Raw genomic sequence first — 17,086 nt, 5'->3', positions numbered from 1 at the left:
CCTGACGACCCACAGTTGCAACTTAACCAAAGTGTTTGCATTATGGTGAAACATAGTCAAATGCCGCTGTGTTTTGAGTTGCATGTCCTCATTGCATGTAGCCAAAAAAAAGTTCAGCCAATTCTCAATCAATAATTTCAATGTTAAAACTTTTTTTGTTTTAGCTGCCATTACTTCATATACAGTTGGATTTCTGTAGATTGTTTCTGTTCAAACCCTAGGCATGCATAAATGCCTTGTCAGAGGTCCTTCAGCTGCATCACTTCTGAAAGCTTTTCTTTGTCATTGGCTGCCAACACTAGCTTGTTTGAGGTTTTTGCACAGACAGGCTGGAGGCCTATACCATATGCCTCCAGCCTGAGTGTGCCCACTCTAGAATAGGGTTGTCTTCTACTGTGTAGCCCTGAAATGAGTTGGTGTGAAGTCAGTGTTTGGAAGGGCTTTCAGGTGTGTGATCTCTTGTTGCCAGTGGAGGCGAACATGTCTTCGCCAGCGGAAGCAAACATGTCTAAAAGTTAACCCCTTCAGCTCTGCCATAATTAATGCAACTTGTATTAACCCACTTTGGCGGCATGATGGCAACCGCCAGCATAGTCACTTGCTTCATAGACTACAGCACAATGTTCCCAACACCGATCTTCGACCGTTGCATTGGGTGCGGTATGAGCTGGCAGCTTAGCCTGACAAACCAGTGACTCATCATTTGGGATGTCTTATGTCAGAGGTGCTGTGATTGGCATTTCTCTGAAGCCACAAGTCAGTAGACCTGATGCATTCGTGTGGTTGGTCATTTGGTTGCATTGCCTGGAATGAGGGCACAGGAGCTTCCTTTTAACCTTCATTGCCCCGTATGTAGTTGGAAGAATGCAGTGTCTAGGAACACTTATGGATATTGGGAAACTCTCGACACTTCTGTTCCTCGCACTTGTGAGCCTTGCCAATCCTATCAAGAATGTCCCTTGCAGCTGTAATTTCAGTTGCTCATCAAAGATCTCGAGGTGATGTAAATTGAACTGCCTACCTTTGCTGTGGCATCCAGTGCCCCTCATTGGTTTGGAAAGTGAGCCCTCAGGCTTTCTTTTTCTAAAGAAAACCCCATCAAGCGTAATTGACAATGAAATGTTAATCCTTTTAGGAATCCTCTCGAGTAAAGGTAATTCTCTTGTGTGTATGTTTAGACAGTGGGACGTCGGCTCCAATGCATGTCCGGTGTCTCTGTTGTGGATGAGAAATTTAACCAGTGCAGTGCGACTACTAGCCAGGGGGCTTTCACGTGCATCATGTCGTGAAACATGAGGCATGACCAGATGCTGGGGGGATGCTTATCCAGAGCAGAACGGGCAGGAGTGGGTATTGAACCTAGAACCCCTGGGTTCTGCAGCGCGAGCTTTTGCGCCACAGTCTCGGAGCTACGGTGGGTTCACACGCTTGGCCACCAATCCCTCCCTTTCAAGCGATCCCTTTCAAGCTATCCTCGAGAGACACACAATGCATTCAGGAAGAGAGCAGGGTGTGGCACCAGAAGAGATAGCGTGTCTCTGTCATTGGTTGTGCATGCTCTTCCGGCTGAGGGTGTGGACCCGTCTGCTTCCAGGAACGACGGAGAGGGTCTGCCTTATCACAGGAAGCGTGGAGGGGGTCCTACGTATACACGAGTTTATCATGGAAAAAATTAAGGAGAAGCCAGACCCCACGGCGAAGATCGCCATAGACTTCGACCATAAGCAACCTGCGGAAAGAGAGAAGCAGGTGAGCTGACTTTCGTGGTCTGGGGAGTTTTGCCTGGTGTTGAAACATTTTACAAGTTCATAAGGCCCCCACTGGATTATAAAATCGTATGGTCGTGTGGCCACCAGTGTATTTTCTTTTTCTTTGCAAAGTGAGTTGGCAGTGTAAAAGTTGCAGTAACCAAAAGAGCAGCATTAATTTGATCTTATGGTGTAGCTATTAGTACATCTGTGCTTTTACGAAGGGTAGCTCGAAGAGGTCTGGTTTTATTTCTGTTTTGCTCTGGGCTGTTCCTAAATCCTTGGCAATATCAGTTTATATTAGTATGCAACCCCAAAACTCGTTTTTTTGTTGACAAAGGGCAATCAATTATAAACCTGTCTTGCTATAAAACATCTTTTAGTGCAGGTAATCTATAGTTAAATGGTCTCATAGCAGGGGACTTGTCTTGGGGTAACACAGATTTGAGTAATGTAGTATTTGGTGTGGAGAAGCCACTGTAAAAAACAACACATTGCTCAGGATAAAAAGAAAAAAAGCTTAGTTTATGGAGTTTGTACTAGTGGCCAGTTTTTTGCAACCTGGAAATTAATGACAGGATATCTCGGATTCTTCCACTGGTCCCTCGCTTGCGAACACGTAACTTGTCAGTGGCCCAAAACTCAAAAAGTTTGTGCTGGAAGCAAAGGCTTTTTTTGACTTAGCTCTTTTGTAGATCCTGCATAAAAACAGCATTGTCGGTTGCTCCGTGAATGCAAGGGTTAATGCAGGAAATCTGTGTATGTACCCATGACTGTGCCTTTGTACTCAAATGCCATATCATTGGCCGCCTCTCAGATGTGCGGTCTTAATCAGAAGGCCATGGTGTTGGTTATTTATCAAAATGTTTTATTTGTTCTCCCACAAACTAATTGGGCAGAAGTCTCGAGAGCTTGCTCACATCTACTCTGTTCTCCTTTAAGCTGAGGCTGCAGCCAGAGATAAAACCACCGAGCTAGCACGCACTCCTTGCTTTGAGACATGCCTTTCTTGCACGAGTGCTTATTCTGCAAAAGAATGCTTAAAAGCCGAGGTCTCGCTTCCTAGCATTTGTAGCATTGGCTGCAGTCCTAGTTGAAAAATGAATGGAGGCATGCATAAAAGAAAAATGCGATATCGGGCAATTTATTGAGCACTGATAAATGTGCTTGGCTAGGATGTATGGGTGCCTCCTTTCTCGCATTACTTGGCTTTCTTGAAAGTGCCGACGAGCACAAAGCAAGCGTGTTTCCGCTCGCGACACGTGGAGTAAAGCCAACCGGCCCTTTGTGACGCAGGTGAAGATCCTCGTTCCCAACAGCACGGCGGGCATGATCATTGGCAAGGGGGGCAGCTACATCAAGCAGATCAAGGAGGAGAGCGGCGCCTACGTGCAGATCTCGCAGAAGTCCAAGGACCATGCGCTGGCCGAGCGCTGCATCACGGTCATCGGGGAGCTGGAGAACAACAAGAAGGCCTGCCACATGATCCTGGCCAAGATCGTGGAGGACCCCCAGAGCGGCAGCTGCCTGCACGTCAGCTACGCCGAGGTCACGGGCCCCGTGGCCAACTTCAACCCCACAGGCTCGCCCTACGCCAACCCCTCGAGCGTCCACTCCACGGTGAACAACAGCACGGCCAGCTACAGCTCGAGCGGCAGCCTGAACAGCATGAGCCCCACAGCCAACTTCAGCAGCACCCCACACCACCAGTCCCTGGTGCCCAGCTTCCCCGGCGTAGCCCCGGCCGTCGCGGGCAACGTGGCGCAGCTCCTCGAGAACGTCAAGGCGGTGCTGCGGAGCAACGGCTACACGGAGCAGGCGACGGCAGACATCGCGGCGGCCATGGGCACGCTTGCCAGCTACGGTGTGCTCGGCTCGAGCCTGGGTGCGCTGCTCGCCGGCATGAACGGCACGCTGGTCGCCGGCGGCGGCAATCCGCCGCAGCCACTGCAGATGGGCACCAACGCGCAGCAGGCTATGTACCCGTCTTCGCCGATGGATGCGACGCCGCCGGTGGTGCCCAGCAGCTCGGGCATCTTTGGGCCCGTGGGCAGCCTCGGCGGCGGGGGCTTCGGGTCGCCCACGGGGCGCTCGGACCGCTTCCACGGGGACATGGTGTTCGACCCGTTCCGGAGAAACTCTCCCGCGCTGGCCTCGCCGGGCGCCAGCGGCAACGGCACGGGACTGCCAGTGAACAACAACTCGTTCGGCCTGGGCACGGGCCTGGGCGCCATCCCTGGCGCCGGGCCGATGCAGTGCAAGTCGCCGCCGCCCCCGGGAGGGGCCGTGGCCGAGAAGGCGGGCGACGCTGTGAAGCGCGACCTGGAGGTCGGGGAGAACATTGTGGGGGCCATCCTGGGGCCCGGCGGCAAGTCGCTGGTGGAGATCCAGCGCTTCAGCGGGGCGGCCATACAGATCTCCAAGAAGGGCATCTTTGCGCCGGGGACCCGGAACCGCATCGTGACCATCACGGGCTCGCCCAACGCCGTATCGACGGCCCAGTACCTCATCGAGCAGCAGATCGCCGAGGAGGAGGCCAAGAGGTCGCAGCAGAATGCCCTAGGGGTGTTGCGCTAGGCCTCCCTCTCCCCCGTTGTTCTGGCTTCTTGTCACCCACTCCTTCTCGAGTTGCGCCGGGGCAAAGTGGACCCCACTTCCCTGCCCCTCGCACCTTACCAAAGGTGTGGCTTTTTTTTTTTTTTTTTTCAAGTGCTGAAGAGTCTACGGTTATTTGCATTCTGAGAGAATCCCCTCCCCCTGGTTGTTTTTTTTCCCTCACATTACATCTATCTCCCCCACCTTGTGCGTTTTGAACAGTCGCTTTAGTTCGAAGCCAAGTACTGGTGTGTTTCTTGTTGTTGTTGTTTTTTTTTCCCCCCGCATAACTGTCTTCTTTTCCCCGTTGCGATGCGGTCACTTTCTGGTTTGTTGCGCATCGCCGCGGAGTCGTCCCCTCCCTCGAACCACCGGACGTGCGGGTGGTACCCCTCCTCCCCACCCCTCCCTCCCAGAGGAAAGGATGCTGTTGAAATGTGATGTTAATGTATTGTAATAATTAATATAACATAGCTATATACATATGTATATATACTACACACGTGCGGGGTGTATGTGTGTACAGGTGCGTACGTCTTGGGGAAAGAGCCGCGCGCTCGACAAGTCTGAATGAGTGTCGGGAAGGGGCGACCGTCGCCGTATTTTTTTGGGGGGGGCACGTCGGGCTGACGGCGGTCGGCCCACTGTACAAGAAGTCGGGAAGAGCGGCGGCGATAACGGGCGCAAGGGGTAGAATGGTTTCCGAGGGGTAGGGCTAAGGCTTCCCAGTTCATCTTCCCCTGGTCATAAAGTCTGCGTCGCCACATCTCTCATGGTCGTGCAACTCGCTCGGCAGAGAGGGAACCGAAGCGAAAGTTTGCCCCCCTCAGTCGTCGTCTCTCTCAATCCATCTTCCGTTCAAGTTTTCTTTTGCGTCTTCGAGAGGGGGCCAGTGCACATGCGGGTGGCGTCGGCACGCCTTACCTTTTCCACCTGCCGTCGGGTGGCGTCTCCCGTTTTGTATACCCTTCGTCTACAGAGCTTCCGTGGGTTGGTCGACGTGGTCTTGCGCGAATGAGGAACGAACGGGTCATCGTCCAACTTCTTTCGTTTGGGGGTAGTTTCGGTTCCGTCTGGCCCTTCCAGTTATACCCCAACCCCGTTCCAATCCGAATGGACGGTTTGTCGTCAGGTTTTCGTTTGCGCAAACCTCGACTTGCGTTTCGTGGGGCGCCGCCGCCGAGTCTGCTCGCGTACCTTTCTTGCCTTTTCCTCACCCGGAGCATTTCTTCTCTAAACGGCGTCGAACGAGCTTTTGATACCGAGAAACTCTGACACGGCGGCGCCTCCTTTCCACACCGCTCCCGCAAACTTCGTCTCCCTCAATCGTCGTCGCGGAACCTGCATCATTTTAGCTCTTCTCGCCAGTCTCCCTTCGGCATCTGGTCACACACACATTCTTCAGCCTCTGCCGAAACGCTTTGTGCCGCTTTAGCAAATGCCGCTGCAAGTTTATTTTCTTCCAAGTACAAGTGTTTGAGCCTATGCAATGCTCAGCCTACGGCACTGGCAAGGGATACACCGGACCCGGCGTCTTGTTCGGGACGAAAAGCCCGGTCCCAACGTCCCGATCAAGTGTTCAAGGTCCCTGCCGCAAGGCGCCGCGGCGCACACCTAACCAACGCAAAGTGAAAGAAAAAACCGTACGCTCTTAGCCATCGTTTTTCCGCATTGCTCTAGACGGATGGAAGGGTCACTTACCGTACATTTCCACTTGGCATCATATCAACCGGGCATTTCTCGTTGCGCATTATTGCGAGTATCTCTCACTTTCTCTCGGAGGTTACCCCATCACATCTGTTCTCTTGGTCGGCTGCATCCGATCGTTGCACATCGATGGGGCAGTTTTTTTTTGCCGGCCCGCGTCTCGTTTTTGGAAACAGACAGACCTTCGGTTTTTTATAGTGCCTGGAGCATCGTATGGTGCGGGTTGGGAGCCAGGGTGTAGTTTTTCGTCGCTCTGTCGGAGCCGACGTGACCCGCAACTTTTTTTTTTTTTTCTTCCCGCCCCTCCCCCCGTCGTTGCAGGTCGGAACCGATGTTATACGTTCCGTAGGCGTCGTTTCGTGGCTTGCGAACATTGTTTTGCCGCTTGTGCGTGTCTGCTCATGGCCTGGATACATCATTTTGCTGCCCGGGCGCATCAGTTCATGGCCTTGGCACGTCGGTTTACAGCCCGTGCGCACCAGTTTGCGGCCGGTGAATGTCCGTCTGCAACCTGTGAACATCAGTCCCGACACGAAGTCATTTTTGGAGGGTCTTTTCCCCTCGGGAGACGTGATTTTTGCATCTGTGGTCTTTACGGGGCGGAAGGGGTGGGACGGAGCGGTGCACTTCCCCCGGCGACATTGTTGCCAGTCGGGGGAGACAAACTCTGTAGGAAACACATTATAGCAGTCGCATCGACAACGCAGTCGCCACCACCACACCTAGGAAAGGAATGCATTACACATGGGCTCGCATGTATTCATAGTGTTATTTATTTGATGCCTTACATTTTTTTTTATGTGTGCATGATGAGATCCTGCCTCTTTTTCAATGTCATCTGAACTTCTTCGTGGCAAAGGTATTTTTTATATTTCTTTTTTCAAAACGTTTAATGCTAGAACATGCTTTTCTTTTTTTCGGAAAGGGCATGCTTACATTAAAATGTGTGTGTACAGCTGCCAATCCTTGTGCTCTTGAGTTTGCAGTGTACGGTTTGTTTTTTCTCATCTGGTTAACAAACATAAGAAAATGTAAAAAAAAAATATTTTTTTTTTTTTAAAGTGATTTATGATTAGGGGTTTGTTAAATAGAGGTAACTTTGGAATTTTTTTTTTTTTGGTCTTGGGTTACTGTAGTTGCTCCTTTTGTTTTGTGTAAATGTTCAAATTTATCTAGGTGACCATTGTTTCCTGTTGCTTTTTTAAGGTCTTTCCTACATATGTGTACATAATATAACATAATCTATACATACATATAAATATATATATGTGGAGGGCTGTTTCAGCAAACCACGAGGAGAATAAAGACGAAACAAGGTGCAACCGTTTCGTTAGGACACATTGAAACATTTTTCTCCCCCTCTAATGCATAACAAGGGTTTCCAGAGTTGTTGTTTTTGTTTGTTTTTTCTCATGCAACTTGTCATTTTCCTTTTTTTTTTGTTTTAAGGTGCACTGCTAGGAATATTCTAATTGTGACTCTGGGGTGGGAAACCGGGCACACTTTTTTGTGGCGACGTATTAAATGCCTCTAGCGAAGTCCTGTGCTTGTTGGCGGTGGTTCCTCCGCGGCGGCGGTAACACGCCGCCGCCCCCCCCGCGCTGATGTTTGTGCGGTACTTAACACGGAGAGCGGAGTGGCAAAAACCGGGAATGCCACTTTGCCCCTGCCATGAGCAACCTTATTGCAGCAGATGCATTTAGGAAGACGAGGGGGGAGGAACGGAGGGCTGCAGGCGTCGGAAACGCCCCATCCTCCCCCCACCACCACCACAGCGAAGAAGTCTCGCTTTGACACGATCCTGTGATGATACACACACACACTCACACGAGAAGAAAATGGTAGACCCAGACATTCCAGCATGCGGCAAAGACTGGATGACCAGAGGTGGTTGGGAGGCAGACTCTCGCCTCTGCTGGGTGGAAGTGAAGGAAGAACTGAAAGGACGCGAGGAAGAAGAAAAAAAAAGCGCTCGGTGCCTCCTCGGACCGGAGCATTCTAGTCTCTCGGGTAGTTCTCTTCGAGTCGTCTTCGATTACACCACAATCGCCACGCCTTGCGCCCCCTCCCCGCCCCCCCCCCCCTTTGGAGCCGTCTCGAGGGCAGTCTTCTCTTTCCTCCCACTGTCGCACAATTTCTTTTCGTCTGCCGAGTGTAGAGGCGCTACTACCGCTCGGCCGGGGAAGAGAGGACGGGAAAGGGGCAAGAAATGGACAAACAATGGGTGCTCAAGCGGTGGGTAGTTCGCTGACCCGTTCCTCTCTCGTACAAAGACAAAAAGTGGGTTTCCCTGCCGCACTGATCCTGGGGCTGTTTAGGTACGCCGAGGGAACCTCGTGCGGTCGGCGGTTTCGTTTTTATAGTTTGATGCCTTTTGCGCATGCCTTTTTTTCAAAGTTCGACGCTTCGTCGAGGTTTATTAGGGGTTTTTTAACGATCCTTCAGATTTTCGTCATCGCCGTCTCGCGACGCCACGTTTTGGGGTAGGTGGCAATTTTTTTTGTCGGCTCTGCGAATCCAAGAACTCGTTAGGTCTGTTGTCGTTTACTCTTATTATGACCCTCGGGAGTTTCGGCAGGAAGCGTTTTTGTCTTTTGCACTTCGAAAAGAAAGGAAAAAGAAAAAAATGATGCATGACCCAGAATTTTAATGTTTTTTTTTTTGCAATTGTGCTTACGAGTGCTGCAGCACGACGCCAACGTAAACGAAAAACAAAAAAAAATTGCTTACGTACCTATCAAATTGCTGGGATCCATTATTTTTTTAATTATTGTATAACTGTTGTATCACTGCTAGAACAATTAATAAAAAGAAAAAAAAAACTGGACACTGTGCAAGGTGGCTCGGAGCAACCACACCTCTTCACGTACATAAACACGCGCATACACATTCTTTCAACCGTGTGTCTGGGCATAATGTAACTCGCGTGTGCATGCATTGTTTCCTGGGATTCTTTTTTTTCTCCGTGTGCTAACATTCACACTGTTGTTGTTGTTGACACGTTTCAAAGTGTGTTTCTTCATTTCATTTTTTCTTCCCGCTCACGTGCATGTGTGGATGTGCGCAAGCGTGCTCCTGCTGTGCAGAGCCTTCCTAAGATAAAAAGAATAAAGGAGAGCGTAGCATGGGAGGACTGGCTCGAGTTGTTCGATGTGTTAGGCCACAAGTTTACTCCGGGACTTTGCCTGCAACTGTTTTGTGGAGCGGCGCGCGGCCTCGGTGGGCGAGCGTCGTGTTTGCGAGATGCATCTCTCTCTGTCTCGGTTTTCTTATTTGGTGCAAATGGACTTTTTGATAGGAGCCGTCGGCGCCGCCCCATCTCAGGGCAACAACTTCCTCTCTCCCCCCTCCCCTGCTCCGGTGGAAGTCATGCGATGCTTTTTCTTGTTATTTCGTGAATGCTGTGTTTTCATAGGTATTTCAAATAAACACTAAAATTTTGAGCATAGTTGGTTCCGTTTTTTTTTTTTTTTATTGCAAAACTTTGGGTAGGCACCAGCACGGCACCTACTCGGCAATTGGGCCCCGATGCAGAGTGACCTCTATGACCGGCGAAACGCCAATGCAGCACTTGTAGCCGGTCTGCGCCCAAACTCGCTGCGACGCAAAGTGCTGGAGCACGGGTTTTGGTTATTCTAGGTGTTATCTCCTCTGCCTGCTTGCAACAGTTTACGAGAGAACACACTGATAAAGTCTATTAGGTGATCCCGGTAAATGTCTGGTCTAATTCGACTCCCGATCTGCATGTAACTGGACTTAAGGTTTTGCAGTACTTGCGAAAGTAAATATGGGCACTGTCTACGAGAAGCGGTAACTTATTACTTTGTCAGAATTGTTTCACGGCGACAGTGAGAGAATGTATAAAAGAAAAACTTAATAAAATGGTGACAGTGTGTTCTTCCGCAAGCGACTAAAAAGGATTTCCAAGACCTAACCTTAAAAACCATTTTTTGACACGCGTGTTAAAAAAATTAATTTTATGCAAAAATTTTTTTTAGAGCAATATAAATTTTTTTTTTTTTTTAAATTGAGTGGCATCTGGTGGCTCAGATGACAGTTTAACTTTTCTCATACTAATGGTGGCAATGAACATGTAGTCTGCCGCATTTTATCAGGCACCGTCGTTTCCGCAAGTCAACAGGAAACGACAGTGTGCGCTTCACTGTACATTTCCTTCTCAATATTTTTCAGTGTCGATAGCAACAAAGATGCAACCAGTCGGACCGGAGCGTCAACCCACGTAGACAAGGGGCTTTGAAGCACCTTGATGTTACCAGCAGATTGACTGGGCCAGAGATAGAAATGAACGCTTACGCAGATCTTGCGTTCAATTCCTGCTTCACATCTTGCTAACGTCACGAATGTATTAGCCTCGAAGTATCTGCTAACGAGCATCTTCAACTTCTTCCTTCATCAGTAAACAGAAGGCCGTCATTAGTACGCCACATATGCCATTTTTCAGATAACAATAGTGATCAAAGGACTGAATTTCGGAAAGAGTCTTTTGATGGCGCAGACGCGATTTAGTTTGTAGTCACCTCCTTTCCACTTGTTTTCTCTTTCGGCATTTCGGGCGCATAGAGGAGAGGTGGACAGGCTTGGCCATCGCGTTGAGGTGGAGAGGGTTCATGACCATCCCGTTGAGGTGAAAAGAGTTAATGACCATTCCGCGACATCGTGGACTTTGCGCGCAGAATGTAAATTATATCTCGCAACAACAATATTGCTGAAAAAAAAAATTGTCTTTTTTGCGTCAAATTTATTTTTTGTGACTGCCAAGTTTTTTTGTTTTTTTTTGGGCAAATCTGGCTGTTAGGGCATAAAAGTGGCAGCTTGATGCTGAAGGCCGAGGTTCGTCAGGGACTCCCTGAGCCTGTCCCGTTTCAGACGGAGTTCTTGTTCAACGACTGCCAGCTTGGGTCGCATTTCGGTGTTGATTTTGGCAAGGCTCGAGTTTGAACTTGGCTCGAGGACCAGCTTTGGTTGCGCTGCAACGACGCCGAAATCGATCTCGCTGCACATCTCTTCGACTTGGGTCTTAAAAGTCTCGAGTCCTTCGAGCCGAGGCAGACGAGGCGTCAGAGATTCCTGAAAGGTGAGAGAATAAAAATAAAAAAGGCGATTTGTGCTCGAGACAATGCGTGGATCCAAAACCGACAACAATCTGAAGACGTCAACACAAACTTACGATCCACGTCCAGAACACCGGCTCGCCTTTCTTCCAATCCGTATAATGTGTCGTCGCTTGAAGGGCACGCTGAAGCTCGGCCTGAAACTAAATGTCGGAAACTGTGGGCTTTGCAATAGTCCTCGACACGGCACTGAATACCGTTTTAAACTTTATATAATAGAAGTTGGCTTTCTTTTTATCGTGCAGAGTTTCGATACGTTGCAGGGTGTTTCTCCCAAAACTGTTGCATCGGTGCAATTTGCGAAACCAAGTTTTGGAAAAACCCGGATAACAAAACCTTTGCATCTTCTGTCTGAACATGAGAAGAAAGAAGAGTCTTTGTGCCACTATGTGTAACGAAACTACTAAATGAAACAAAATATTTCAAAGAAGCTTGCAGTGGTGTGTGAGCACTCACTGATAAAGAGATTAGTGTTACGACCAGCAACTTGTGCAATAAATGCAGTTGTTATTGAGTATAACTGTTACCGCAGCCCACATGAGGCAAGTGAGATTATTTGTTCATTTGTGCGATAATAACCGCAAAGGTGAAGCGGTGCCATTCAGTGTCGTAGCAACCCGAAAAGGGGCCCTGGGCCCCGGGTGACAGGCGTCCCAGTCGCGTGGGGGGGGTGCCACTTGTGGCAGCACCAGGCATCCCCCCCTCACTTTACTAGTTGGTTGCGACCTCGGGGAATGAGGGGGGGCTCTAAAAGACATAAGGGTCCCGGGTGCCATATGGCCCAGCTATGCATTCAATGCACTGGTGCCATTCATTACATACGACACCAACTCACCTTTTGGCTGCCTCCCGGCGCTGCCACAAGGTGACTGATTTGAGACAATGTCAGGTGATTCATGTCTTCGGACAACGAAATTCCAGCGGTCTTCTGATGCACCTGCGCAGGTACGATTTTGTCGCCAAACCACGACGGTGGTCTCTAGAGCACTTCGAGGGAATGTGGTACCACCGACCTGATGGACCAAGGATGCGAGTTGCTGTGTAGAAGCAGACAGGCCCTTCATGGACGCGCGCAGCCGGCCAGACATGGAGGCAATTTGCTTGCACTCGTCTGCTATGCTTCCGAGTGCGTCTGCACCTTCCGCTCGCCACCTAGTCTCTTCTTTGCATCTCTGAGGAACCAGCGTGCCCTGCATTGAGCGTTGTGCAACTTGTCACAAACCTAGTGTCGAGTAAAGTATGTCTAAGTAAATGAGAGGTTATGTACTTGAAGTGAAGTAGTAAGTATACCAAATGAAATGTACAGGTGCAACGGAAAAAGAGTAGCACAAGCGACCGACGACCGGAGCGGCAAAATCACGACACGCGGCGCTATCGTTCCCGAGCGCGCCGATAGCGAGAGTGCCAGTCACGTTCCATATCTCAACGCGGGGGTGGCCGGCAGAAAGCAGCCCATCCTAAAGCCCGCACTTCGAAAGGTATCTTGTACTTTAAATTTCTGCCCCCTGCCCCCCCCCCCTCCCACGTTGAGACATGCAACGTGACTGGCACTCTCGCTATTGGCGCGCTCGGGAACGATGGCGCCGTGTGTCGCGATTTTGCCGCTCCGGTCATCGGTGACTTGTGCCACTCTTTTTCCGTTGCAGCTGTACTTGGAAGTAAAGCACAATAAACAGAATCTACTTTCAAAGTTTAACACAATCTTTCATGGTGCCCTTTCATTACACTATGCAAGATTTTGTTTTTTTAATCTATTTGGTATGTATTGTTTTAAGGGTAATCGGGGGTGTATCCATTATTTTCCTAAATGGCAGCGAATATTGGCCATAGAGTAGTTTTACTCTCGCTGACAAACTATTTAGCACAATCAACTTATAAAGCACTTATTTGTTGACAAAGAATCGGGCACCGAGAAGATCAGGCACCGAGGAGCGGCGAACGTAGAAAGGTCCCGGATGTACGCGGCAGCGCTGCGGGAGCAGGTTTGGCTTGCGGTTTGGTCGATTGGCGGTTTGGTTGTTTGGCAGTATGGCAGCGCGAAGTGGCTTCCGTTCTGAACTGATCTTTACCCCTCGTTTGCTGTTGTCTGGGGCCAATGAAGTGTCATGCCGAATTAGCGTTTAATCGCGCAGCAAATGCAATGCGAGCCGCCCTGGCTGCCTGCTCCATACAGCCTATGCAGAACATGCTTTAGTGGCGCCCTCTCGAGCCGTCGACATGGAGTGCGGCAGCCGTGTGCGCTCGCTGAGCTCACTACCCTCCGTCTAGTTCATGGCCACTCAAGCAACCAAGGACGTCATGAAGGAGGTTATTTTAAGCTTGTTTTTGTAATTTTAATTTGCGTATAGCTTTTAAAATAAAGCGAAATTCGAGAAAAGAAAAGGTTCAGTGCGCTCAGGTTCGCTGCAAATTAAAAACCAGTAAAAAAGTCCTCGCCAGGGCCCATTTAAAGTACTTCCAATGATGACTCCCTTTCTGGGGTACATGCATCGGCGGCTGTCAAAATTTCTTTCATCCACACACTTGAGTTCGTACGGTTTGTTTCAGAGTACAATAATGAATAAAAAAAATTAAAAAAAGAAAACAGGATACGCGCAGGGTATTTAATGTAGCACACCTTTTGCTTCGGGACGTCAAGAGAGGCGACCACTTCCTTTAGCAAAAGTTCGGGCAGCGAAAACTTGGCCACCAGCCAACAGAGCGCCAGCAGGGCTTCGTAATTTGACGATGGCTTGAACTCTGCAAGAATTTTGGATTGGTTATTACGATGACTCCGCTGCGTTCACAGAATAAGAGCTCACCCGAAAAATCTTCTCGACATTTCGATATGACCAGCCTCGCCGACTGGTTCACCAGCTTGCGGAGACAGTCATCCTGGAATGGTGAGTTCGCTAAGTCACTAGACTAACCGTAAATTGAGCTACAATTCTACGGAGAAAATTTAATAAAATTTACGCCGGGCTCCGGACTTTGGGACTCGAATTTGATGTCGGATGAAGCTCTTGCAAGACCGCACGTCGCCGCAAGCTCGAAAAGCGACTCTAACGCGCCGGATCCTGACATATTTTGCGTCCAGTCAACCTATAACAACGTAATTAGTCATTTGTCAAAATTTTCTATCACTCTTAGTGCCGTAAATTATAGGCTTTGAGTAAACTCCAAACGCAAATTCAGAGATCTGATGAGGGAACCACTGGAACCACCAAGAGGGGCAGTGCTGCACCCTATCGTCAAACCCGGTCTAAAAAAAAAAAAAGGGGGGGGGTTAAAATACAATTTTTATTTTATTATAAAATACGCTTAATAATAGGTTTAAAAATATATTATAATAAAAACGTTAAAATTCGCTTTCTTAAGTGGTAATTAAATTTTGGTATTTTTGAGCAGTTTCTGCGGGACTGTGGTGATTGCCAGTTCGTCCGGTCCAGCCCTTTAAAAAAAGAAGAGAAAAAAAGATGGTGTTTCCACTCGAAAGCTTGTGTGCGTGTCTGCTTGTTTTAGCGATCGTCCCGTCCTCATCCGCTTTTCCGGACCAGGGGAAGTGGTCCTTCAAAGTCGAAAATGTACGTCCAAAATTCTTTACTTTTTGAATTTTTCTTCGCGAACGACATAGTGGAAGAATCCAAAGTCCGGTGGAGCCGACGGCTCGCAAGCCGTCATCGTCACGAGATGACGACTCGCTACAAGTTGCGCGTCGAATGTCGCTGATTCTTTAGCCAATTCAGCCGATTTTCTCATCTCTTTATGTCGATCAAGACAGTATATACAAATCTTGTCAGCAGGTAAGTTGTTATACCTTCGAGGAACGGGTGGCCTACGTTGAACCCCCCATGCGTTACTGTTGCACCATCTGCGAAATCGAGCTTGTGTGGTATCGGAGCGTTTGTTTGCTCTAGTGCTCGCTCTCATGCCGAAAAAGAATCTTGTCTGCCCGCGAAGTCCGTCCCGCCAGGTGATAACCACGTGCCCTATAAGATAAACAACAACGCAAAAAATTGCACCTGGCGTTCATCCTACGTCTAAAATTGACGTAGTGCACTTGTCGGCATCTAAGTTTTTGCGGATTTTTTTTTCTCCCCATTACATATTGCGTGTCAGGGTTTCTATTAGCTCAACAGCGTCTTTATTAGACTCCCTATTTGTTATTGGCCTGCCGTATACTTTCACATGTAATAAGCGTGAAATTACGGCAAGCAGAAAAGGGGAGGGGTTTTTTACCCACTCATTCGGCATGAGAAACGTTTGCCTTCGCATTTCGCTATACAACCGTGGCCAAACGAACTCTTTTGCTGTCTATTATCCGCATAGCTGGACGAACTGAACTTGCAACTAACGTTCGCTTTCTGACATACCTGACCTGTAATCCTTGGGATGTGCAATATCATATGTCTGGCACCACTTTGGACAGTGTTTGCTGAACATCAAGTAGTCCTGCACCCCTTCAAGATATTAGGACAACCGCGTATGCAGTGCAATGTACAGTGGATGGGAGGGAACCCCCCAAAAAAGTAAAAATGTTGTAGGTTTTTAATACTGCGAGTTGGGCTAGTTGGTTCTGATGCATGGTGGTAAATACCCCAAAAAACACAGGGACAAACAAAGAAGCACACAGGACATGGGGTAACTTGCAGTTGAGCTTTACCGAAGGAAACACATTAAAAGAAGAATAAAACTGCACATGTGCAAAGATGATGAGCTTTTATTAGCCACCTGGAAAGCCTAGCTGCTCCTTGTTGGATAAGACATCAGAAGGAGCACTGATAGACACATTCGTGTCATGGGCCCTTATCATGAATGCCTCATGCATCTCGCATTCTAGTTTTGTTTTGAATTAAACTCGTTTTCTTTACCTTAAAAACGAACTACTCACTGCCGAATGCTGATTCTCGGCCCATACGTGTCGCCATGCGGTCCAGACCAGATGCCAAAGTTTCGAAACTAAAAGTTATCTTACTCAAAAGTTGCTAGTAGTTTTATGAAACTTTCAATGGCAAAGTGGGCCCCTTCCTGGTAGCTGATGCTATTCATCTCCGTGCATTCACTGAGCTTCGTAAGTTGTCACTCCCCATAGAAAATTAAAAAAAAAAAAAAAAGATCACTTATAACTTTTAATTTAGGTAACAGCAAACTCTCAAGTTTTGTTACAGTCCCCTGCAATATGGAAGACACACTGGGAACAGATGGCTGAGACAGTGACTGTGAGGGGCGCTGCGTGCCCTTCCAGTGGGTTTTTCATATTGCGAAAGACTGTACCTGGTCCGGACTGCTAGTGCTACAAATTTGGGCAGAGACTGGGCATTTGGTCACTTGTAGTTTCATTTTGCAGTGAAAATAAAATGGTCTATATTTTTTTGGGGGGTCACCCTGTATAATAAATAAGGTTTTATGGAGATGTTGGCACTGTCTGTGCTGTGTCGGCTACTGACCTCAAAGCTGTCTGCGTGCGTATACGAAAAGAGTGATGAGCGTAGTATGAACAAATTAATACCACCCACTCTAATAAAGAAAAGTGAATTCTTGTTGTCCCATTTCCCGTCTTAATTATTTATTTATTTTGTTAGCCCTCAGGGCCAAAGGCATTACAGAGGGAGGTGGGTTACATAACCAAGACACTGTAAAAAACATGGCAAAACTCATAACAAAAAAGATAATAATTAAGGCTTTTCATAGAAAAAAATAAAAAGATTAGTAACGGCAGTTTAAAAATGCTTGTTGCCAGGAATTTTGGCGATGGCCCGGGGAAGGTGATTCCACATGGATGAAGCATTGGGAATGAAAGACTCGTAAAAATGACTTGTGTGACAGAACGGGGTGCCAACTTTATGACAATGATTGATGCATGCTGAAAAGTAAGGTGGTGTTATGATGATAATGCAATTAAATGCAAAGGTGCAAGCGGGCTGG

General features: G+C 48.3%; 3 protein-coding genes across 9 annotated transcripts in view; 2 read left to right on the top strand and 1 right to left on the bottom strand.

Annotated features, from left to right (window-relative positions):
• Window positions 1–9,498, top strand: part of LOC8052247 (RNA-binding protein Nova-2) — an 82,773-nt gene extending 73,275 nt beyond the window's left edge. For all 7 annotated transcript variants that reach the window (XM_042288472.1, XM_029991660.4, XM_029991654.4 and 4 more), the window contains 2 exons: window positions 1,595–1,749; window positions 3,045–9,498. In XM_042288472.1, coding sequence (XP_042144406.1) covers window positions 1,595–1,749; window positions 3,045–4,325 — 1,436 coding nt within the window. In that variant the 3' untranslated portion in view covers window positions 4,326–9,498. The remainder of the gene's footprint in view (window positions 1–1,594; window positions 1,750–3,044) is intronic.
• Window positions 9,499–10,773: 1,275 nt separating this feature from the next.
• Window positions 10,774–14,430, bottom strand: LOC8052249 (tubulin epsilon and delta complex protein 1). Its single transcript, XM_002436022.4, has 7 exons — window positions 14,138–14,430; window positions 13,984–14,056; window positions 13,800–13,921; window positions 12,196–12,372; window positions 12,018–12,119; window positions 11,239–11,325; window positions 10,774–11,138 (listed from the first exon to the last, which is right to left on the bottom strand). The coding sequence occupies exons 1-7, from the start codon at window positions 14,243–14,245 to the stop codon at window positions 10,863–10,865; spliced, it is 945 nt and encodes a 314-aa protein (XP_002436067.3). The 5' UTR covers window positions 14,246–14,430; the 3' UTR covers window positions 10,774–10,862.
• A 185-nt stretch (window positions 14,431–14,615) lies between these two features.
• The window catches only part of LOC8052250 (transmembrane protein 87A), a 33,284-nt gene continuing 30,813 nt past the window's right edge, over window positions 14,616–17,086 (top strand). The window contains exon 1 of the mRNA XM_042288567.1: window positions 14,616–14,745. Within this exon, the coding sequence (XP_042144501.1) occupies window positions 14,638–14,745 (108 nt within the window). The 5' untranslated portion in view covers window positions 14,616–14,637. The remainder of the gene's footprint in view (window positions 14,746–17,086) is intronic.

Source organism: Ixodes scapularis, unplaced genomic scaffold, assembly GCF_016920785.2.
Source record: "Ixodes scapularis isolate PalLabHiFi unplaced genomic scaffold, ASM1692078v2 PGA_scaffold10__122_contigs__length_95168666, whole genome shotgun sequence".
Lineage (NCBI taxonomy): Eukaryota > Metazoa > Arthropoda > Arachnida > Ixodida > Ixodidae > Ixodes > Ixodes scapularis.
Note: the sequence above shows the minus strand (reverse complement) of the source record. Positions and strands in the feature narration are given on the sequence as shown.